We start from the raw sequence: 23,117 nt of genomic DNA, 5'->3' as shown, positions 1-23,117 counted from the left end.
CGGCAGGCTGGGCGGGCGCTGCCCCGGGGCTGGGTGGGATGGCGGCCGCAGGCCCTGCCCTGCGAGTGCCGTGCCGGGCGGAGCGCCGTGCCCGCCGCCGCCGCGGCGCATACCTGCTCCCCGTGCTTGCACAAGGGCCGCGGGAGCTGCGTGTTGCGGCAAGGTGGGTGACTCAYGGCAGGCAAGGGAGGCTTATGTAAGCCTGGCGCGCATTTTTGGAGCGTGTTTCATACCAGAGCCCTGACAAAAGCGACGGCCTGGGAGGAGCAGGGCGGCGAGAGCAAACACGGCCATGCTTCCTCCGCTTTCGTGGTGACTCCTGCTCCAGGGCTGTGCTGGTGTCCAGCAGGCCCTGGGCGACCAAAGGACCTGGGGCTGCCCTCCTCCCAACGCTGGGGCTCCCGTGCGGGGCTTTGGGCTCTGAGCTTTATAAACTGACAGAATTTACCTCCCGGCTCAGTCTCCTCCACTTCGGAGCTGGGCTCTGCCCATAGAATCAGAGTCAGAGAATCCTTAAGGTTGGAARGGACCTTTAGGGATCATGTAGTCCAACCCCCCTGCACACCAGGGTTACCTAGAGCACGTGGCACAGGACCATGTCCAAGCGGGTTTGGAAGATCTCCAGAGAAGRAGACTCCACAACCTCCCTGGGCAGCCTGTTCCAGGGCTCTGAAAATCCTTCCTTCCTTCCAGCTGAGCTGTCCAGCTGAGGCCCTCTCTCCCCTTGGCTCCTGTTTCCATGCTGATTCTCTGAGCCTTGCCGGCAATTTCTGCCACAAGCAAATGGGGATGTCAGGAGATGTCCAACAGGGACCGCATCGCCAACACAAAGCTAAGGACACATGTATAAAAGATCTTATATAGGATCCGCATAAAAATCATAGCAGAACCTGCTTTGCTTGACTAATGGTCAGTACTGAAAATGGTGAGGAAGAACGTGACGTGACCCCAGGCGCCAGGCTGGGAATGTGGCACACCCAAAGGGGAGCTAAAGAGCATGGTGCTGAAGAGCCTAGAGAAACATCAGAGCAGTTTCCAGCCAAGGGGGTAAATTTCCAATGACTTTACCAAAACTGAATGCAGCCCTAAAATGCAGGTGCTGCTCCCAGTCTCACGCTGGAATCAATGGTCAAGCTTTCACCAGCAAACTATTTTCTGAAAACCAAGCTGCTTAGAGGGTCTGGTTCAGCTAAACTTTGTCATGCTGCTCTCCTTGCTCTAGGATGGACCTTCTGGACAAACTTCTCTGGGGTCAGAGAAGCGCGGATGGTTGTGAGATTCACGTGGGCTGCAGAAGACTCAAGTGGAGCTTCTGCTGTGTCCAGCCCACAGCAGGGATTTGAACCCACGCTTGCTGGCTTGCGTGAGCAACCAGATGAGCAACCTGCTCGCCAGGGAGATGCCAAGTSTTTGACCTGCTGTTGCTGGGATGGCTGCAGGTTTCCACCACAGGGCTGTTATCATCTGTGTGGTGATTAAACCTCTCCAAGGAGCAGGCAGCCAGGGTCCAAGTCCTGCTCCAGCCCATGCTGAGTAATGTCTATGGAGAAGAACAGGTCATCCAGGAGGAGGTGACGGGGACACAGGGCAGGACAGCTCATAAGCAACTGGGTTGAACACTTTCTGTGTATGACAGAAAGTGGCASATTAGGGAATCTCTCATTATGAACTGCGATAAGATCAGGATAAACAAACCTTTCTAAAAAACTTGGCTCCATCCTTGGATGGAGGGAGACCACTGCTTGTCTGTGGCCTGGGCTTCCTGCAGAGCAGCAGGACAATGATCCAGTGTAGCATCTTCCCGCTTCACAAGACCAAGAGAATAGGGATGTTCCCCCTGCACCTCTGGATACTGTGAATCCAAGTTATTCAGAGTGGGCACCCCTGTTTAGGCAGACCCCTGTTTTTGCCTGACCCTCAGTCGCTGCTGAGCTGGCAGTGGAAGAGGTMCTCTTGGTTGTCCCCATTTTGACAGCCCAAGTGGCCTCCTTAAACAGGCTGGGCAGGTGCCACTGTGACAAAACCAAATGCCTCCAAAGTCAGGGCTTCCCTTCCCCGCAAAGCAGCTCATCTTAATTTGGTACAYGAGTGTCAACAGGTGTCATCAAGGGAAGAGGGACGAGGGGATATTGGTGCAGCTGGAGGAAGTATTTATAGCTGCTTTTTTAGAAACCGTGTAGCTCACGTCCCTGTTAACGTATGTAACACAATCGGGGACCTGAGCTTGTCGCGATTCCGTGGCTGCAGGATTTCCTGTGGAATCCTCTCCTGGCCACAAAAACAAGCTAAAAATAAAGGCATTAAAAGTGATACAGGCACCGCAACACAGTCAAGCCCCTGCCTCCTCTGGCCAGMGAGTCAGTTAGTGGCAAGAGCAGCAGAGAGGTGACAGCCCCTGCAACCACTGATCCGGTGGGTCTCAGTGCCCAGGGGGCTGCAGGTACACGCGGGGTGGCAGGAGGGGTGGGCAGGAGGTTGGGGAGTCACCAGCACAGGAGGCAGGAGGAGGGATGCAAATACTGGTCATCCAGCTCCTGGCAGGATGTGGACCAGGAGGGGATGAGGACTTCTCCTGGCTGCTCAACTCCTCACCCTTTGCAGACTCTGCCCCTCTGCTAGAGGAGGCCCAGGCCACCTCCACCCTTCCTGCGGCAGAGCCATCATCCCCTCSGTGCACTGGGAGAGCCAGAAGGAGGAGCTGGATGAGCACCATGGTGCTCCTGTTTAAATCAAGCTGGACATCTGCATTCCTGGTGCGGGATCACCTGTTAACAGGATACACCATTAACTGGGACAGCACCTGAGCTCATCTGAACTAGAAACAGTGTCCCCTGCAAGGAGGGGGAGAGATTCCCAGGAGCTGAAGCTGAGCCTTAGCTTCATACCCTTTAATTATCCTAGGATGTCGTGATTAAGTCATTACTTGCAGCGAGCATCCTACAGGCAGAGGGGTGGAGGAAGGTGGCTCTTTCWGCAGGCTAATGTGGAGCTCTTCCTGCTGGTTGTTGGAGAGCTGCTGTTACTGCACCGCTTGCTGCTTCCCAGACTGGATCACGCACTGTGTTTCACCGGACTATTTGCAGAAGCACGTGCTGCTGCCTGTCACCGTCAGTCAGCGTCGCCCTTTCTGTGTGCTACTCCCAGTGGTTCAAATGGCAGCGTGTGAGTGTGACCAGCATCCTGTCCCAGGCGTGAAGCGGGGTGGCTCCTGCCTCAAACCAGGTGCCAGGGGCATGGGCCCGTGGCTCTGATGCATCCCTGTCACATCACTTGCACCCATTAGAAGTCCTGCCACAGAGCTCCTCCTGACTTGCTGCTTGGGTGGGTTTTCTCTGCATTGCTTCTCTGGCTCCTCTTTTCCCACCCCATGAAGGGAAAAGTTATTTGTCCTTGCTCGGAGGGCCCCTGTGCAGCCTTTTGCTTTAGACTTGCAGTTTCAGCTAGACGCTGGCCTCTGCTTTGCTCACTCTTTGCCACAAAGCTCTTTGTCTTCCTCCTTTCTCCTACCCGCATTCCCACCATATAGAAAGGTTCTGCAAAGCCCTCTCATGTCTTCCCTTCAAACCTCTGTAAAAAGCTTCCCTTTAAACCTTCTGAAAAACCTTAACCTGGTGACAACAGTGAATACCGATGGTCCCCCAGGTCGCCCGCTGACGAAGCCCTGGCCCTGCAGAGGATCTGAAGCACTCCCGGCCCCACGTGACGCGGTCACCTGCAGACACAGACCATTTCACAGAGTCACAGCGTCATAGAGTCACCTCGTCCTTCCCCTCCATGCTGTCTGTGGTTCTGCAGCTCCACACGCMCTCTGTCAAGGCTTGACTTGATTCACAGCCCACCGGGCGGCACTCGGGTCTCCCCGCAGCCCAGATCCCGGTGCCGATGCCCCGGCCCAGCAACGCGCCGGGACACGGGAGCCTGCAGGTGCAGGACGTGCCGGGACACAGGAGGATGCCTGTGACAGACCTGTGCTGCACACCGGGTTGTTTGGCTCTTTCTGGCACTATTTAACCATTAGTTCAGGAGCTTGGCTGGTGTGTGGCTGTAACCTGCTGTGGCACAGCCTCCCGAGAAGGGAGCTCTCTCCTGCCTGCTGAAAGGGATCATAGAATCATATAATCTCAGGATGGTTGAGGTTGGRAGGAACCTCTAGAGATCATCTAGTCCAACCCCCCTGCATACGCAGGGTCACCTAGAGCAYGTGGCACAGGTGGCATCCAGGCAGGTTTTGAAGACCTCCAGAGAAGGAGACTCCACAACCTCTCWGGGCAGCCTGTTCCAGGGCTCTGTCACCCTCACTGTCAAGAAATTTTTCCTTAAGTTCCTGTGGCTGTTGATTGCCTCACAAATTGATGCTTCAATTTGTGGCTGTTACCTCTAGTCCTATCACTGCCCACCACTGAAAAGAGGCCGTCCCATTCTCTTATGGGTGGATGAGCCCATAGGGGCCAGGTGGAGCCCATGGAGGGATGAGCCCATAGGATGAGGCAGCAAGGCTCCAGGGAGGAGGCACTTTCCAGAAACCAGAAYCTACCCTCGGGTTTAATCCCAGCACACGGGCCAGGACCGGCAGCTCGGAGACCCCGCAGCAGCAGTCAGCGGGGCAGGCTGGAGCTGGGAACCGACTTGTCCTGCATACGGAGCTCAACTCTTTCACAGGAGCCCCCCTGCAAGGGCAYGGAGGCTCAGCCACGTCCTCCTTCCCCCGGATCCTCCCTCTGGGTAGTCAGCAGCACTGCGAGAAGCACGAGGCTGTTATTAAAGAAGGGATGGGACTGTACGGCTGGGCTTGTTTTGCTTTGCAGCTAACTAAGGAGGTCCCTAGCCCTCTCTCCCTCCTCCATTAAACTCATTTTCCTGTGAAACTGGAAACCTCGATTAAYGGCCTGCTTAGGGGAGGCAAATCGCAGGAGTCTTTCTGCTCTCTCAGAGATTGTCCCTGCTTTGGGGCGAGGGTCCCTTTCAGTGTCTTTTTGTGGCAGAGGAGAAGGACCGGGCTGTCCTCAAGGGGGTTAGAAGATTCCCAGGGGGGAGAAAAAAAAAAAAAAAAAAAAAAAAGCAATTTCTGTTGGGAGTCATTCTTTTTTTTCTTAAGAACTTCATTTTTATTAATAATGCAACACCCTGGATGTGTCAGAAATATGAAAATGCATCTCCTAGCGGGGAGCTCCAGTCTCGCAGATGCAGCCAGCTCAGCTGGGCTGTCACTTGCTTCTCAGAATTTCATTTTCTAATCAACACGTCTGCGAAATCACCGTATTTTCAAAGTCTGGCTTCCGCTGCCGCTGTGATCAAAGCGTGAGGGGCCGGGGGGAATCTGCCATCTCCATCAGCAGCCTCCTCCAGCACGAGAGGGAGGAGAAAGACCCCGCGGCGCAGCACGGAGGCCAGGAAAGCCCCGCCTGGCAAAGCCTGGACAAAGCCCGGCTGAGTGTGGATTTAACGTCTCAGAGCAGCGTGAGAAAATGGGGACCCAAGGCTCTACTGAGGTTCCTCCTCTGGGGAAAAAAAAATCCAGGTCTCAAAATGCTCTCTGTATGTGGGGGAGAGGAAAGTAAGCCTGGAGAGACTCGAGGCCAAGTACCCATTTCCCTGGTATTTGATCACATAGGTACAAGCAGCAGGATCCCAAACACACCAGAGCTGCTTGAATCCAGTTCAGACAATTGGATTTTGCTTCTCTGACACCTGCAAAAGGCCGTAAATTCGCTCATACAGCATTTTGGCAGTCCCCTACGCACTTTTCCAGAAAGCTCAGGCTACWCTTCTATTTGAAGAGGTAAAAAGTACGGGGGAGAAAAAAAAGGAAAAAAGAAAAAAAAGAAAGGAAGAAGAAAACAACCCTTAAAAATCCCCCGCTGGCTTCATTCTCCTGAAAAAGCTMTGCTGGAGGAGCCTCGCAGGAGCGCTGCCAGTGCTGCAGATTCTGCCTTTTCTCTATGGCAACCGTTTCCCTGCTTGCCCCACGCAGCGACTCGCGGCGAAACAAAGCGGGCTCCGTGGCCGGCCCCGCGCCCCCTCAGCGCCCCGTGTCCGCAGCCTCCAGGAGCCGCTGGGCCTGCGAAGGGCCCCGGCGCCGGGTCCCGCTCYGGGCTTGCTGCCCCCTCGCAGGCCGGATCCTGTCCATGTCCCGYGGGAGGGCACAGCGCTTGGATTTGGGAGGCTCCCGCTGTGGCAGGGGTTGGTCTTGTGCCCTGCTCCGTGCCACGCACGGGGTTTKACCCACTCCCATGGTTTTGTCACCCTGACCTTCGCTCCCTAGTCTGGCTACATGGGATGTGACCACGGAAAAGTGAAACATGGCTGCTCGCAGGAGAGGGAAAGAAAACCCGAGCGAGCCCAGGCTGCTGGGGTTTGTCCCGTCGGGCGGCGGAGCTGGGGGCCGATGGCGCTGCTGGGCGTTACCGCCTGAGCTCCTGGCTCCCTGCAGCCCGTGGGCTCCCCGCGGTGACGCCACTCCCCGGCCACGTCTGGTGGCAGCCGCCCGGGCGCGATGGGCGCCCTTGTGCTCCCGGTCCCGGCGCGCTCCTTGGGGAGCCCGGTGCCCCCGCTGCSTGCGTGACACCCCGCAGCACGGAGGAGATGGCCTCGTGCTGCCCTCCTGCCTGCGCACAGCGGGGGCGGCAGGGCGCTCSCTGCGCACACCCGCGGGTCCTGCTCCGGGTGTCGTCCCTCGGGGCAGCCTGGCCGCTCGCGCAGGGTCCCCGCCAGTGCTCACACCAGCCCCACACGTTACAGGAGGCAGCAGCAGGTCCCCTGCACCGCGGTGCTCACTGCTCCTGCCAGCGGGTGAACGGCCCACGGGTCCCGAGCACGGCACTGAGGAAAGCCGTCATTTTGCCCTCAGAGCATCCGAGCAAAGACTGTATCGCCCGGGATGTGAACATCACCCGACTGTGTTCCTTGGTAACCCGGGCTGCAGGGCGAGCSAGGGTGAGTACCCGAAGCACCGCATGCCTCCCAGAGCAAGGTGCTTCCCTGTGTGCAGAGCCTGGCCGAGGGAGAGGAGCTCCATCGCGCTATTGCGCTCCGGGGGGAGACAGCTCTCCGCAGCCGATTCAGGAGCAGCTTGCTCCCACCCCATATTTCCCTCCCTGGTCCTGCAGTGACAGATCAAACAGCTCCGCGCCCGGGGGCCTCCTTCGCGGAGGGACTGGGCCGGTCGCGGTGCAGGCGGCGGCCACGAGCGCAGCGCCGCCCCTGGCCGCGAGGGCTCCCGCTTCCCTCGGCTCCCGCTTCCCTCGGCTCCCGCTTCCCTCGGCTCATCCCGCCGCCTTCCCGCGCCGGGCGGGCTGGGCCGCGCCGGCCGGCGCCCCCTGGCGGCCACGAGCGCAGCGCGGGCCCAGGCTGCCCCGCCGCCTTCCCGCCCAGAGCACCAGGCCCTGGGAAGCAGCGGGATGAAGCGCCGTGGTCACCGCGGGAAGCAGCGGGGTGAAGCCCCGTGGTCACCGCGGGAAGCAGCGGGRTGAAGCSCCGTGGTCACCGCGGGAAGCAGCGGGGTGAAGCCCCACAGTCACCGCGGCTGCATCTCCACACTCAGTCCCGTTGGAGACAACAGTGCTCGGCCAAGCACAGGCTGGCGCCTCAGAGCAGGGATGTGGGATCTGCACCCCGTCTCCTTCAGCTTCCCGCAGTCTCAGAGTGCTGCAGGGCTGGTGCAGCCTATTGAGGGCCACAGATGGCACCAGCGCTAGGTATGAGTCAAAACTCCTCTCTTGTTCGCTCTGCACCCCCGCCGCCTGCTGGCTCCTCTTCCCACGGCGCTTGGGAGGAGGTGCCAAGGCCGGCTCACAGGCGCCCAGGCACCGCGCTCACGCCTTCAGCCCCGAGGAGACACCCAGATACCTCCTTCTGCCTTAGACACCGGCAGGCATTAAGGGGAAACAGGTCTCCGCATTTGCCAAAAGGCAGAATGTGTGGGGGGAAAAGCAGATCGCAGAAATTTTCCAGCACTATTGGATTATCTGTGCCAAACAGAGCTGCCCAGATACTTCCATGCAGGGTGGACCCTCTCCATAATGCGGTATCTCTAATAGCTACAGACAGCTGAGTTAAGGGAGACTCGAATCCCCCAGCAATGCCCAGCTCTGCACCAACACAGAGATGCATCTGGTCAGACCTGGCCCCTTTTGCTGCAGAAGGAGAGTGAGCCCCATGAAACAGGGAGTGGTGGAGGAGTCAGACATTCATTCCCTCTAGCGGCAAGCACTGCGCTCCTCTGGGATGAGTAGCTCTCTTCAGTCCATCCTCAAAGTGGGTGTTTACGCAGGAGGAAGGAGGCAAACAGACAAAGGCGACTGTCATCCCCATTAGCCTCCCAGTGTGTGACGTGGGGCACATTGTGTCACGAATGCAGCCACTCCTTCCCCATCCAGCCAACACCTGCAGCATTTCCTGCTGAACAGGTTTTCTGGTCTTCATGATACCACCACTTCCTTCTGCCTTCCATTCCCACTCCTCAGTGCCGAAAAATAAACAAATAAATACCCATAGGCTTCTTAAAAATAAATTGAGCCACGTTTCTTTGCCTTCTGTTTTGTGGGCTGCCATTTGGGCTAYGTGTAGGTGACACCTGCAAGTTCACTTGGCACCCAGCAGGTCGGGAAGTTCTGTGTAACACCAACGCCAGGAATCTCTGCTAAGCTCTTCCCTCTAGGGGGAAGAATCATCCCCCTTCTGAAAAGCAGTAAAGATGACGACAATCTCGTTAAGGGGCTACGTTAGAAGCTGCAGTAGTTCATACCTTGTGCTCACATAGCACCACACCGTAGCTCACCAGCGAACATTACCCAACACCTCCAGAGCAGCCTCTCCTGGCAGGCAGGTCCCTTCTCACACAYGGTTCCTCCCACAAGGAACACTCGGTCTCCCCCTGGAGATTCGGCTAAAACCACCCCCTTTCCCAGGCTTAGCATATTTGCACAACAAAACAGGAAACCTTTACTGGTTGCATCTCACTCCTCCACCGCATTCCGCAACCACCTTCACATCCTGGCTTTGCACTGACCTGCACAAGGACACGTAACCAGCCCTGCCCTGGGTGTCCCAACCTGGCCTTCCCTAGTGCTTGGCTTCCAGCTGGCACGTTCCTGCTCCTGCTCGGGATCTGTTCCAACCAAACACTTTATCTGGCGACCCCAAACTTGCCACAGAGAACTGAGGGCAACTCTGGTGCCCACAGGCTTTGCTCACAGACGACACTAGTTAGAAGTGGCCACTGGGGGAAAGATTCAATTTTAGTAGCTCAGAAGGCCTCTGTAGGCTTCACAAGCTGCTCTTTCTTTTTTTCTTCACATCATCTATTTTGCCTCAGTCTAAGCAGTTGCTCATCTGCTCTGGCATCAGGATCCACCATGGGCTGACCCAGTGAACTCGTCACTCTCCCTCCTCCCTTCATTTTTAATCAGCATGAGGAATGCACAAAAAATCAGCTCTTCTGCTTAAGGGTTGCTGCTTTTTACCGTATTCCTTCCTATTTCTGGACTCTTCAAACATTCCTGGAAAGCCYGCATTCTTTGAAGGAAAGAGCGGATTAAAGCTTTGGCTACTTCACCTGGCTGCAACACAAAGGTGCTGTTCTTTCCTCACCTCTGCTAGGTGGAATTCAGCCTGGTTTGTTTGCAGAAAGGTTTCTCTTCTCTTTCTCTGTGCTGCTCCATCTAAGTGGGAACTTCTGTTCCTGGAATTGGCGCATTCCTCACAGCAGCACAAGTGGATGCCCTTTTGGGCAGATTCTGAACTCATGGAGACCAAGTTGACATCACTCATTTTGTTTAAATTGATTCTTCAGATTTTCTTAGAAGCCCACAGAGAGTCAGTGTCTTTCCTTAAAATTGCTTCTACGTGCTGGAACTCACATAAGTATCTTTTATCAGAACAAGTGGAAAATTAAAAAAAAAACCTACTCGCATCTCCTTAGTGGAGAAAACCCAGAAATTGTGAATTCCTGGGTTAAACATCAGGTGATGGATAAGGACCTAAAAGAGGTTAAGAGATGAAAGATTAATATCCAATTATTTTCCTGTGCACAGTAGTATTTCCCCGTGATTTCCAGGGTGCTCCTGCTTCTGTTCCACTCCTGAGTGTGCTTGTCCACCAAGTCCTGCACCACCTCCAGCCCGTGGTGCAGAGCACAGATACAGGCAGCCTGAAATAAAAGGAGCTAGAGATGGAAGCCTTTAAATCCAGGTTTCCCAGCATCTGAAACCAACTTTAAAAAAAAAAAAAAAAAAAAAAAGCCTTCATCTCTTTAGTTAATCCTTTCTTGCATCAACCATTCCGTTCACAATTTGTACCCTTGTAACTTTGTACATAAGTGCAATTCTCAAATTAACAGCTCTGTGCCAACAGAGGCATGGGATTCTCCTGGGGTAATATAYTTGATTCCTCACATGTTTCTTTTAAAGATGCCAGATGTCTACCTTAATTACACAAATACAAATCCAGACTAACTCCATTGACGTCAGTGCTGTTAGCTGGGTTTTATTAGTGCCAGATAGGCACAAAAAAGAGTAAGTATAAAGTAAAAATTCAGGGAGGATATCATGACACCCACATAAGCATCTCATTGAGGATTTCCTGGTGCTAACGTTTTCTTAATTTGCAATGTATTGTCGAAATGCCTGGGACTCCAGGCACAAACCAGAACTGTCCTCCGTGTCACTTCTTCTGCTTTTGTGAAARAAAATCCAGTCTGTAAAGTGCATCTACCAATGAGATAAGATCAGAAATGGGGAAAAACAGCATTCTCTCGATCCAGCCTCCCTCAGAAAATCTGCCTGAAAGCAGCAGTACGCTCTGTGGCCTCTCCTCCCACCATGTAGATGTTTAGCTGAGCACCTGTGTTCAAGGCCAGCTCTGATATGGTGCAGCYGAGTGACCTTGGTCTGGCTGTGGCGAAAGGAGCTGTGAGAAAGGGCCTCACCTGGAGCTTCCCTGCTGCCTTTGGCAGGGACCCTTGTGTGCCTGCGTGCTAGGTGCCTGGCTGGGCACCTCGGGGATCCTGCCTTGCCTTGCTGAGCTGCCTTYCCTTGGGCCTCCTCGTGACACTCGTGTGGCCATCGCGGGGCTGGTGAGTGAAGCTGGCCCTGCTCTCCGGCTCGGTTCCTGCTGTGTCCCCTGGTGGTGAGGGACGCCCCCTCTTGTCACCCACAGCACTGCCCACACTCCTGACAGCCCTATCCAGAGATCCATCCCAAAGCTAACAGCACCCACAGAAACCCCGGACAGAGCTTTCTACTGATAATTATAATTTTGCTAAATGATTATACGGTCTTAGCTATTTAGTTACTGAATAAACATTCAAAGCACTGGCAAGCAGAGGAACTGACACTCAGCAAAAGATGGTTTAGCATTTCCTGGCTTTCCCTCCCACTCATGCTTGTGGAAGGAACGGTTCCCTGCTCCACTGACAGGGAGAGGGGCAGGTGAAGTGCTTACCAGCTGCCTGCCCGAGGGACCAGGGAGCCTTTGGTTCTAGGGTTTCTTACCCAGAAACTCAAAGATCTTTTCTTTTTCCTCTGAAAAAATACTAAGGAGTTGTGCAGTCCTACTGAATTACAGGCAACATCCCCTGGGTGCTCTCTCACCATATCCAGGCTCTTGGGTATCAATCAGAAYAGCTATAGTGGAGTGAAGTTGGAGCTATGCTGATTTACAGCATCAGATTGCTTGTTTCCATTTCATATTTCTAGCTATTAAAAGGGAATTAGGTCTGCAGTATAACCAGACTGGCCTGTTTCAAGGGCAGCAGAGCAATTCCTCAACAATTCCAGATCAGGAGAGAGCTTCCACCTCCATGGCTGCAGGATGATTATCTTCAAAACAGGAAATATAGACAGCACAACAAGCCTGTTAAGCACGTAAGTGATCCCAACAGTCCAACAGCTCTATAAAACTTAAGTAGAAAGTTAAGCATGCAAACAGGATTTTGCAGATAAGGATTTAAAGAGGCTCTCAAGCTGCTCTCTACTGTCTTTACTTCTGGGTTTTCAGTTCCACATCTTCATGGTTCAGTGGTGTTATTGAATGCCAAAGAGTCAATTCTCAGCAACAACCCTCCAAGGCTCTTTCTGAGTAATTAGTCTGAGAAGAAGAAAGTTGCCACTGTTTGGCAGACTAATTGGCGGGTCAGCTACTCTTGTTCCATCTGTCCTCACCACTTCCATTCCCTGGCTTCACTGGGAGTGCAGAATTGCTGTCATCTTTGTTACCATTGTGTAGCAGCCACCAAATCAAAGTACAGCTTTGTTACAGATGACTACATTAACTACCTTTCACTAGCATCTCTTCTTCTCAAACATCAGGACTAGGAACTTGCATAGTCTGGGGGAGCATTCCAGTTGTGCACTATCCCCTAAGACATCAATCAGCTATGGTACCTCTAGACAGTGACACATCTGCTGAGTTGTTGCACGTTGCAGGAGGTTAGGATCTTTTAGTGAGCTTCTCAACTCAAAGAAAATCTTAAAGGGAAGGAATAACAGTATTGTGCATAGCAATAAGGCCATGACACAGGAATGCCCAGCAGCTTTRGGTTTTGCTTTGCCATATGCAGAACAAAGGCAACGACACTTGGCAGCATCCTGATGTCTGTGTGCAGATAACACCGACCTTCTTGAACGAAAGGAACTGGGGTGTGGGGGGAGAGCAGCGCAAGACAGAGACTAACTGTACACTGCAAGTGACCTTGTGCAAGGGACTCTGCCTAACAAACTGCTTCACGTTGCAGCTGTATTGACTGGGACAGCCACTGCAAGGGCAAATTACAGAATCACACAGYGATTCAGGTTGGAAAGTGCTTCTGGAAAATGCCTTGTCCAACTCCCTTGCTTAGGCTATGGCATGTTGCACAGGGCTCCATCGAGACAGCTTTTGAGTATCTTCAAGCACAGAGGCTCCAGAGAGCAACTTGTTCCAGTGCTCAGTCACCCTCACAGTAAAGCTTTTCCTCATGTTGAGACAGAATTCCCTGCGCTTCAGTTTGTGCCTATTGTCTACAACTAGACTTTGTGTCACTGATCACAACCCTCCGAGCTCTGCCACCCAGCCAGTACTGGCTGAATTAAGAAGTGTTACTGTGCATATTATTGTGCCTACCACAATGAGGTTGAGTTATTCTCCCCTTCTGCTCAGCCGTTGCCTCGTTATAAACCTGGGCCGCAGACTCCTGGGGGCAAAGAGCATCCTTCTATACAACTCACATCTACCTCTCCAGCTGAATAAAGCCCTGACCTTTCATGATTTTTTTTAGGTTCTCAGGTAAGAGTAGTAACAGGCAATTCTACTTCTCTTGTGTTTAACAACAATCAGGACTTCAAATCCTCGTTCAAGACACTCAACTCCTTTCATCTCTCGGTGCTGCTGTGATGCTACCAAGCAAATCTGCTAGTAGAGAAGCTCCCTGTTGTGCTGGCTGAAGAGAAGACACTGATGAAGGTTGTCAAGCTGCATAAAAGCTCCAGATTGCAGCCTCATGGAGGGAGATCAACATTTATAAAGCCAAGGCTAATGGACCTACTGCTAGACCTGTCCACCTGCCAGATGACTGCATTCATRCTGCGTTTCTACACAGAAACTGTTATCTCTGAAGGGAGGGAAATCAACACACTTATTATTTCCTTTCCCTGTGCCAGGACTTTCTTTGAAACTTCAGGCAGATTGCATCTAAATATCAAGTTGCCTTTTGAAGAGAGGCTTGTTACTTTTATCAGATAGCAACAGCAGCAGCAAATTCAAAGACTCCAGGAAACTTTTGAAAGACAGACTTCTTCCTTCCCTAAAGAAACGGTAACAAAATGAACATTAATTTTTACAATTAGCTGGTTGAATCCCCAAATTACTGTCTGAGACCAAGTAGTGATATATGTGAAAATGGGGAGAGAAGCCTAATATAGTGCTAGGAACTCCACGTTCTTTTACTGGTGGCCTCAGTGTTCCCAGAAACCTCCTTCTTTCCATCAGTGTTAGGGTACAGCATTATACTGCACTTGGCCTGACCTGTGTGTGAGCACCAAGGACACTTGGCCTGCTGCGTGCTCCCACATTTGCACCACAGCCACCCCCTTGCATATCTCTGAAGACTCACAGCTTCACTGACCTGATGAAATAATGTGCTGAGGGGGTTTATTACCTTCTGGAGCAAGCAGGCCTGTCTTGCACACTGCACAGAAAAGGACAAATGCCCACAGCTGAAGAGAACAGAAGTTGTCTCTTTAGAGGCAGCTGCCAGTCAAGTCAATCTACATAAAAAACAAAACAACCACCACTACCAGCAAAACCCCACATATCTGGGGCCCACACCTGGATCCTGACACTACTGGACAARGGAGCTGACATCTGACCCAGGAGGAAGAAGCTCTCTTCGCACCAGGCATAAAAGGGACRGATTTGTAAAATACAAAACAAAGGAAAGCAGGTTTACTTTCTGGGGGGAGGGAAGAAGAAGCTGGGACTTTGTTGAAATCAAAAAGGCAAACAACAACAGCAGCAAACACTCAAGTTAGGAGAATAAACCATCATCACCTCCAAAAATACCACGTTCTCTAACTTCACCCCATCTTCCTTAATGGTACTAGCCAGAGCTAACACCAGTTCCCCAGAGCTAAAACAAGTCCTTATCCCAGGACTGCCTAGACACAACAGGCTTAAAAAGGTCCTATTTAAGCTGGAGGGTAAAACCTTAGGTTAAAATCACCACTGTCATAATCAAGAAAATTCTCATTCCTCTGGTCATACTTTCTGCTTGAAGTGACCGAGTTAGAAAAAACAGCTCCTAGAGCCTTGATTTCTCAGGACTTGTCATATTTTAAACAGAGACTTTTTTTTAAAAAAAAAAAAAAAAAAAAACCACCATTACCACACTGCTGCAGTGCTGCTAGGGGACAAAAAGCTGTTGGGGAAACAACTGGCGGTATTTTGAGCTGTGCCTTGTACCATTTAGGGAACCTTTCACCAGGGTTTCGTAGTCAAAACCCTTTACTCGCCAAGTTACTTCCATCCACTTATCCTTACCAGGTATTTTGCTTAAACTAGAAGATTACTTATGTTCTRTAGGTCCACACTTGTCTTAGGGGCACAGTAGCACAGCTTTAGTTCTTTAGGCTGCATGACAACTTTGTTAAAGAAAAAGCTTACCCACTACCTTTGTCCTTGCTGAGGCTGCATTTGTTTCCTCAGTTCAGAGGCTGCATTGAGTCAGGTTAATGAACTTGACCCTCAGAAGTTAGTTTAGGTGTCTTCTTTAAATTAGAGACTTTTAAAAAATATATAGCTTAASAGATCAAGTACATGCCTCTGTCTCAAACTGAAAATTTTCCATCTAAGACCTTTTATTACTTTGAAAAATAAATTACAAGTTAGGCATAAGTGAAGATTGACCAAAACCAAATCCTTTATTTCCACAACTGTATAAATGTGCTCCAAGTATGTGTCCAACACAAGTTAGAAAAACAAAACATAACATGCCATTTGCAAACTAGATCAGTTCACTGATGTGCTGACTTCTTGGTATTAGGCTTAGTTACACAAGACCAGTCACAGTAAAAAGATACATATTTGAGTACAAAGTAGCAGGATGTTAAGCCATTTCAGCTTGTGCACATACAAGTCACACTTCTGGCAGAAAAATGCAGAGAAGTTTGCATCATACTGGAAGCTACGTTGCATCATGTTAAATGGCATCAATATCGATATCATCATCTTTATTGTTTGCAGGCTTCACAGTTTCAACTTTAGGTACACTGGCGGTTGTGGAGTACACCACCTGTGGAGACAAAACAGTCACCTTTATTACAGCATCTACTGCTATCAAGTACTGGCATAATTTTGCTCAAACTGTAGGAGCTGCTGCAAACTTGCCTGCCTAACCACCCTTCCTTCCCTGTTATTCTGCACTAGGCTGAACAATGCATTCCAGAACTACCCCATAACTAAACCCTGAACTGAGGCATGCTGAAATAGCAACTGYATTGCTGTAGCAACTGTATTTCATAGCACTGAAAAGACAGAAGAGATTGAGTGTCCATGATGTCAGAAACATCAGAAACCTCACARCCTGGTGGGTATTAGCTATTCCTGACTCCTAACCTAAGAAAAGCCCCTAGCCCATACCACACATATAACCAGAAAGTTGGAGTGAAGCAAACAGATTTTACCTAGTCCTAAAGTAGGAGAAATTGGTGACTTGTTCTTTAAGCTGCTTTGCTAGTTAGGCACAAAGGCCTATCTAAAAACCACAAGGCTTTCTGATACGAAGGAAGAGGTATAGAAGGCACTAAGTTCCACTGCAGTGTCAGAGCCTGCTTGCACAATCAGGACAAAGGACAGCAGTCCTTTGGCTACCAAGGTCCTTCACAAGGATCTTGGGTAGATAAGTTTCATGTAAGGGCAGTCAATCTAACAACTAACAACCGTTGTATCAGAGTATGGAATCACAAAAAAAATTTCTCCAGCTTCCCATGCACAAAGCAATACAATAATTACACTGCTCAATAATCAAGTAGCTCAAGGTCTCAGTAAGGAGAAACAAAAGCTGGAATTGTTTATGGAGTCTTGCCTACCTCAATATTTTCATCTTCGTCTTCTTCTTCATTACCGGAAGATTCTTCCTCAGCTTCCTTGAGCCATTTAATAAATGGTTCTGCTTTGACACGAATTTCTTTGGCAAGCTCTTTTGAGACATATTTCTTTGAGGCCTAGAAACAGGGTAACAAAGACRTAGTAAATTCTTGTAGCATTTAAATATTAGATCAATATCAGCACAAGGCTTTTTCCCAGGATGGAGAGACCAGATGCACTGTTACATTCAGCCATGTGGCAGGTGGAGCCCATGAAATACTACTCTTACCTTCTCTGCCCAGCTAAGGATGACTTCTTCTTCCAGAAGATCAGCATCATACATCTCCTTCAAAATATGTGGTATTTTGGAAATAAGCTGAGACTGATGCATGGCTACCACGCACTCAAAGCCATGGAGAAGGTACCTCTGAGCTTTCTTATTGTTGTGGCAGAACTAGAATAGCAAAATTTACAGTAACTCTCATTACCACTCTCAGCAGTTTTTAGTTAAAAAGCAAGCAGCAGTTTAGAGCTGCCAAGTTTAGAACTCCCATGAGTCATTATTACAGAACCACTTGCTCTACTAGGAGCAGATGACACTTACACGAAGGAAGTGACGCCTGTATTTCCGTATCTGTTCACGAATCTTTTCGTCAAAGAGGACCTCAGTCAGCACTAGAGGGCCCATAGCCTTTACATCCAGTCTCTCTGCTTCTGCTACAATGTCTTTGTCAGAAGAATCAATGACACCTTCTTCCTTCTTTTTCTGCAAGACAGATGCAAGTTACATTTTAACTGCTACCGAGCTCTGATCAGTGCTGTATTGCAGCTTCCTTCCCCATCACYTGGAGAACTTCTGTTTAGGTAGAATCTTTTAAGCTTTAAAGGATGAAGAGCCTGGGGGGTGCAAGAGGAGAGGGGAGAAARGAGCAATCCTCCCTCTGCATCCAAACAAAAACCCACCCTATGTTTCTATTGTTCTTACTCTCAATAGCACTTGAAAGAGAGTGGGCACACCAAGGACGGAGCTGCTAAATATTTACCTTCACGAAGTCAAATAATATATTGACTCTCTCTTCCACTGTTCTTTCCAGATCTTCACTAAGTGTGAGGTTCTTTGCATGGTCACTAATCTCATCCATTCTGCGCCTCTGGGCTTCTTCTGTTGTATCTTCACCCCAGTCATCATCATCCTCCTCCTCCTAAAATGGGATTTTGCACAGTATTACTACAGGCTTTTTTAACAGCTGAGCATAAAAGACACAAAAACACTTTTTTAAACCATATAAAGTTTTTCTTAAGAGAAATCTTTTATTATAATCTGAAAATCATGGGAGATAGGAAGTAATGATACAGTTAGGAGCTAATTATGAGCTTAGCGCCATTTGCAGCATCATATTCACAAAATACAACCCCCTGCCTTCCCTGTCTACTTACCACAACCTGTGGAGGAGTTATCTCCTCGGGTGGTGGGGGTGGAGGTGTCTCATTGCTAGACACAGAACCATTCTCTTTGTCCTTGCCTTTTCTGTTCTTCTTTTCCTTTTCCTTCTTTCCTGTACCAGTGTCACCGCTCTCTGGAAGTAAAATATTTTATCATTCTCTACATCATCAAATAAACTACTTGCACATATTACAGCTCTAACAAATCCCTGAATAAGCCAGCTGCAATATTTGTATTAGCAGTTACTAATGCTCAGCACCCTTTCCCAGATTTATTCAGGGCAGATGTATACCTGCCAGGAGAGCATACTATAGGTCATTCTAGGCCTGGTTTCTCACTGAGACCTAAGGCTGTTCAAGTCCATATAACACGGGCCCTCACAAAGCAGAGGCCCCTGGAATAGGTTAGACTTTTCTACTTTAGCAAGCTTAAATTGCAGCAGGCAACGAGATGCTTACTACAGAGTGTTGCTTGCACAGAACACTTCCAGAGGTAGAGGGATACTGAGATGCTTTTACATCCTACCCTTCTGCTTCATTCCAAGGGCACATGGTGAAAATCTGCAATGTCCACTTGCAGACCAACTGTCTTCCTACCGAGTTATGCCCTACATATACATCTTCAGATGCTCCTATGTGAAAGGATGCAACAGTAGCAATCATAGCTCTGTGCAATCCTGTCAACTGTGAACAAGTACCTAGTACTTTATCCTGCACTACAAACTCCAGGAGCATCCCTTTTTTAAAAAAACAGTTTAATTTAGTTAGCATTACTTCAGCATTGWTTTCTGGTAATGAAACCTTTTGCCTGACCATGCCCAAAATAAAACTTCACACTCACCAGGTGGGTTTTTGAGAATGAACGTGCAGAGTTTATGGTTTGTGTCAAGCATGCCTCGATAGCCACAGGCTTTGCAAGAGTTACCTATAGTTTGTTTCTTAGGATTGACATGCTGCAAAAAGGAATACACTCTGGTTAAAATACTGCGGTTAAAATACTGCTTACAGAACAGGAATGCATTAAAGCCTAAAAGCAATGTTTACGTAAAGTCTCAGCAGAATCAAGTTAGAGGTTTAAAGGCTTTCATCAGCTCCAAAAACAGAGCCTCTAGTTCGTAGGTGGCAAAGCTGTATACTTCTATACGCTTAAAGCCTTCCCAGACAGTTCCTGCAAGAGGAAGATTACCTTCTCCGAGTTCACGTTCAGCTCAGGTATCTTAACACTGGCACTTTAGGTTTATGAAAGTGGTGTGGCATTTCTGTAGTGTTATGGTAAATGACAGACGGGAAGTACTCACCAGATCAGTTTCAGGATTCTCACACTCAGGACAGAGAACAAATTTTTTAATGAATCCATCCAACATGTCTTGCAGCTTATTCGCCTCATGAGATCCATTGACAATGTAACGGTCATTCTTAACATCAAACTGGGTCTGTGCTCCCAGCTCACAACCAAAAAATTTGGTAGGATCTTCAAGAGAGAAAAGAGAAGTACATTAATAGCCACCAACTCTCACAGTCCTTTAATATAAAGCTAACAGTAAGAAAATATAAAGCAGGAGTACTGTGTTCTCAGCAGCTACACAATGGATCCCCAAAACAAGAATACACCCCCCCTACACACATTCTTATCCCCATCCTCGTGCATTTACAATTCTGCCCTGGGATAAAGGCTTCTAAGACAGAAATGTGACTTAAAGGGCTAGTATAAGCAAATGATTTATTGCCTAGTTCACACTACCACTCCAAGTAATATAAAGAGCAAAAGTCAAAGGACGCCCTATTGCTCTACAGACTACTTACACGTTGGAGGCCGATTAAGCGCCTTTGCAACGTCAACCATGTTGACTATAACCGTCTTTATTCCATTTCCTTTGCCCTCAACCTTAAAAAACAAGAAAAAAAAGTGCTTTATGGTTAAATGACCACAATAGCCAAACCCAATGAATATTTCCCATTCCACTTACATCACTTTCTAATTTTAAAAGCAGTTATCTTTTAAAGTATTTTTAAATGAGCTAATGCACACCCAGCGTAGACTGAAAAGACTGAAGTTCTTATTTGTCCTACACTGGCTGACTAGGCACTGGTATCATTACCTCACACCAATTCCTCCATCTAGAAAGTGAAACCCTATCCATTTACCAATAATAGCAAGTTACCTTGGCAATCAGACGGGGCATTTTGTAGCGATAGAACTGATCTGAAACACTGCGGTTGACGTTGACAGACATTTTGCCTTATTAGTTGCTTTATCAATAAGATGAAGAGATCTTTGATTGCAGTTTTTTGGTATCTTCTGTCTGGAGAAGACGGGATGACATAAACGACTGCAAGAGTTCTCGGTCTCTGACATGAAAAAATTTTCGCCACTGAGGCTGTAAGGTTCTTGCTTGTATGCTATGTTTCCCCAATACAGGTACCAGTGGCTGCGCAACAGCTCTGCAAGTGTTAACAGAAAAGAAATGAAGTTTACCTTGACAGGCACCCACACACAAAGTCGTCACAGAACTATATAAATAACTTTCTCTAATTATAGTCCCTCATCTTGTGGCTATGACTTCCCTCTTGTGGAACATAAGTAGCTTTGAGTTGTACTGCTGATACCCTTCCCTCATCTAAACCACATAATCTTCCACCCTCTCTTTCTTACAACCCAAAGAGCACTCAAACAGCTTAAAAACGTTTTCTGTATGTCTACTGCCTGAATGACTGCTGCAATCACAAAGGAAAAAAAGATGTTTATTATGAGAACTGATGTTGCTTGCACATGTGATATATTTCAGGCTGCAGGGTAGAGGGAAGCAGGAAAAAAAATCTGGAAAACAGCTTCATATCCTGCACCATAGCATGAGCTTATCACAAACTGAAGCCTGTCAGAATGTTGAGAGAAATATCAGTAAGATGAAGCAGCAGCAATCTGTAGTCCAACAGATTTTTTTCACATGGCTTACCATTTTYTGATCGGAGTGGAAAAGAGTTGATAATTAGGTATTTCTCCCTCTCAATTATGGATTCTCAAAGCAGCTTCTGTTGAGTTTTGACTTAACAGTAAGCCTGATTATTTCTGACATAAGTTGCTTCACTGTAGAAAGCCTAGCAATGCAGAGGTACAGAGCAGTGCAGCAGCTTTTCCAGTTGTTTATTTTTTCTTTTGGTTGGGGGGGGGGGGGGGGGAGGGAGAGGAGGGAGTGAGGAAGGAGAAGGAGGATGAATCCTATTATTAAAGTTACCTTACACAGCATTTATGTATTAAAATTAACATGTGTCTCTATAATCAGATGCAGGATTACTTAAACCACAACTGTTTGAGTTGACCCTGATTACAGCACAGTCATTCTGACACATCATCATGTTGCTACCATTAACGACAGAAGTGCTGACACACTTAAGCAACTATTCTTAGCATTTATGCAAAATAGTATGTCTATGGGTTCCACACAGCCTGTGTCTTTCCAATCAGGTTTACAAATTGCTTACACAATTCTGTACATGTCCTTTTTGTATATATGTGTATTCTAGATTAGCCTAGATGCAGTTTTACCCTTCGGGAAAAAAAAATGCACCATGGATCTTGTTTCAAGCCCAAGGCTTCCTTCCCCAGTTATATCTAAAAAGAGTCATCATGTGATGTGACCACGTGCCTGTGAAGCACTGAGCACGGTGGCYGAGCTTGAGTTCTTAGAAGGAATGTGCCGTTTCCCCTCCTTCCAGATTACCGCTTTTCTCTACTGCGGACTGAAGCTCCCTCTCCTGGTCCCTAGGACACCTCATCCCAACTACCCTCCCCGCCCCCTCCCCCCTATCCCCAAGCACAGCGAAAAAGCGGCAAGGCGGATAACGCTGTGTAGCCGCGAGTCTCTTTCCCCGCCCCGCTCGGGCCTGTGATGAGTCACAAATGCAGCAATTAAACACTGAGTCAGCCTTGGGAGAGAGATGGGCGGGAGGTCACCCCCAGGCACGCATGCGCTCTCCGGCGGCGACAGGGGGACGCTCCGCTCCCCCCCCCTCCCCCCCCGCGGGTTGGTAACTGCGCCACAGCTGCCCCCGCCCCGCGCCCCCTCCCCCTCCGCGCCCACGGCGCGGGAGGCGCGGCCCCGGCCGCCGCCATCTTGTCTCGTCGCATGGCAGCGCGGGGGGGCGGAGGGCAGAAAGCGCACGCAAAATAAAAGCAGAATTTGGAAAACAACGCAGAATRATATATGGAATGTTGTTGTTCTTACCTCCTTCCCACCGTTACTGAGCTCCCGGTTATTTCGTTATACGAAATCTCTCCTGCCATCGACCGTTTACCGGTAATGCGGCACCCCCAGCCTTCGACCCTCTTCTTCCTCCTTCCCACCCAAAACCCTCTTCTAAACCCTCGATTTCCCCCCTGCTCACTCCCCCACCCGCTCTGCYGTAGTGGGGATACTCACCGTTTTCGTCCAATAAAGACATAAACCCAACGCTGCTCGCCCCGGGCTGCGACGAAGCCGAGTGTGTGAGGAGAACAGGGCCGTGGGGGCGCTTATATCCAGACGGGGAGGGAGGCGGAGGCGGACGCCGCAGCCTCCGGGTCCGAGCGTCCTGGGGCGGGCAGGATCAGCAGGGACAGCGGCGCCGGGCAATCTGCGTGCAAAAGACAACCAGGGGCATCGTTAGCGGCGACACCTACGAGGAGGGAGGGGAGAAGGAAGGGGGGGGAGAGGGAAAGGGGGAGGGAGCGGCGGCGGCCGGGCGCGCAGCTCAGGCAGAAGGGGGCGGTTGATGGGACCCCGTCAATGGCCGCCCCGTACTCACCTCTAGAATGTTCTCGCTCTGACTGAACAACGCCAAAGCTGGGATCAATCAGCCAGCGGCGCGCCCCGCCCCCGCCGCCATGCCATTGGCTGGCCGCTCGCCTCGACACGAACCTATTGGCTCGTGGCTTGCCGTGCCCCCAACTCATTGGTGAGAGCCGCCATCAATCCAACCCCCGCTTTGCCTCGCTTCGCCCCCCCCCAGTGCCCCAGAGGACATCACGTCTACCCACTCTCGCGAGAGGGGGGGAGGGGAGCGGCGCGGGATGAGTCAGTGCGGCGGGGCCCGCTACCGAGCGCGGCGGCCGCGGCTCCCCCCGGGCCCCGCTCCCGCCG

The 23,117-nt window shown here is 50.0% G+C and overlaps 1 protein-coding gene and 1 non-coding gene across 4 annotated transcripts; both read right to left on the bottom strand.

Annotated features, from left to right (window-relative positions):
- Nucleotides 1–15,380: 15,380 nt before the first annotated feature.
- Nucleotides 15,381–22,836, bottom strand: EIF5 (eukaryotic translation initiation factor 5). 3 transcript variants are annotated; one of them, XM_026048683.1, is made up of 12 exons: nucleotides 22,783–22,836; nucleotides 22,419–22,611; nucleotides 20,163–20,442; nucleotides 19,804–19,885; nucleotides 19,299–19,471; nucleotides 18,842–18,953; nucleotides 17,995–18,134; nucleotides 17,601–17,759; nucleotides 17,162–17,323; nucleotides 16,847–17,011; nucleotides 16,560–16,694; nucleotides 15,381–15,763 (listed from the first exon to the last, which is right to left on the bottom strand). In XM_026048683.1, the coding sequence occupies exons 3-12, from the start codon at nucleotides 20,232–20,234 to the stop codon at nucleotides 15,671–15,673; spliced, it is 1,293 nt and encodes a 430-aa protein (XP_025904468.1). In that variant the 5' UTR covers nucleotides 20,235–20,442; nucleotides 22,419–22,611; nucleotides 22,783–22,836; the 3' UTR covers nucleotides 15,381–15,670. The 3 variants fall into 3 exon arrangements, with proteins under 3 accessions (XP_025904468.1, XP_025904469.1, XP_025904470.1); XM_026048684.1 differs by lacking the exon at nucleotides 22,783–22,836 and having other exon boundaries at nucleotides 22,419–22,661; XM_026048685.1 differs by lacking the exons at nucleotides 22,419–22,611; nucleotides 22,783–22,836 and adding an exon at nucleotides 20,955–21,113 and having other exon boundaries at nucleotides 15,382–15,763.
- LOC112955412 lies at nucleotides 18,351–18,474 on the bottom strand. Its single transcript, XR_003250883.1, has one exon. It is a non-coding gene; the product is annotated as a small nucleolar RNA SNORA28 (small nucleolar RNA).
- Nucleotides 22,837–23,117: the final 281 nt, after the last annotated feature.

Source organism: Nothoprocta perdicaria, unplaced genomic scaffold (genome assembly GCF_003342845.1).
Source record: "Nothoprocta perdicaria isolate Ctin4 unplaced genomic scaffold, notPer1 scaffold_56, whole genome shotgun sequence".
In the NCBI taxonomy this organism is placed as follows: domain Eukaryota; kingdom Metazoa; phylum Chordata; class Aves; order Tinamiformes; family Tinamidae; genus Nothoprocta; species Nothoprocta perdicaria.
Note: the sequence above shows the minus strand (reverse complement) of the source record. Positions and strands in the feature narration are given on the sequence as shown.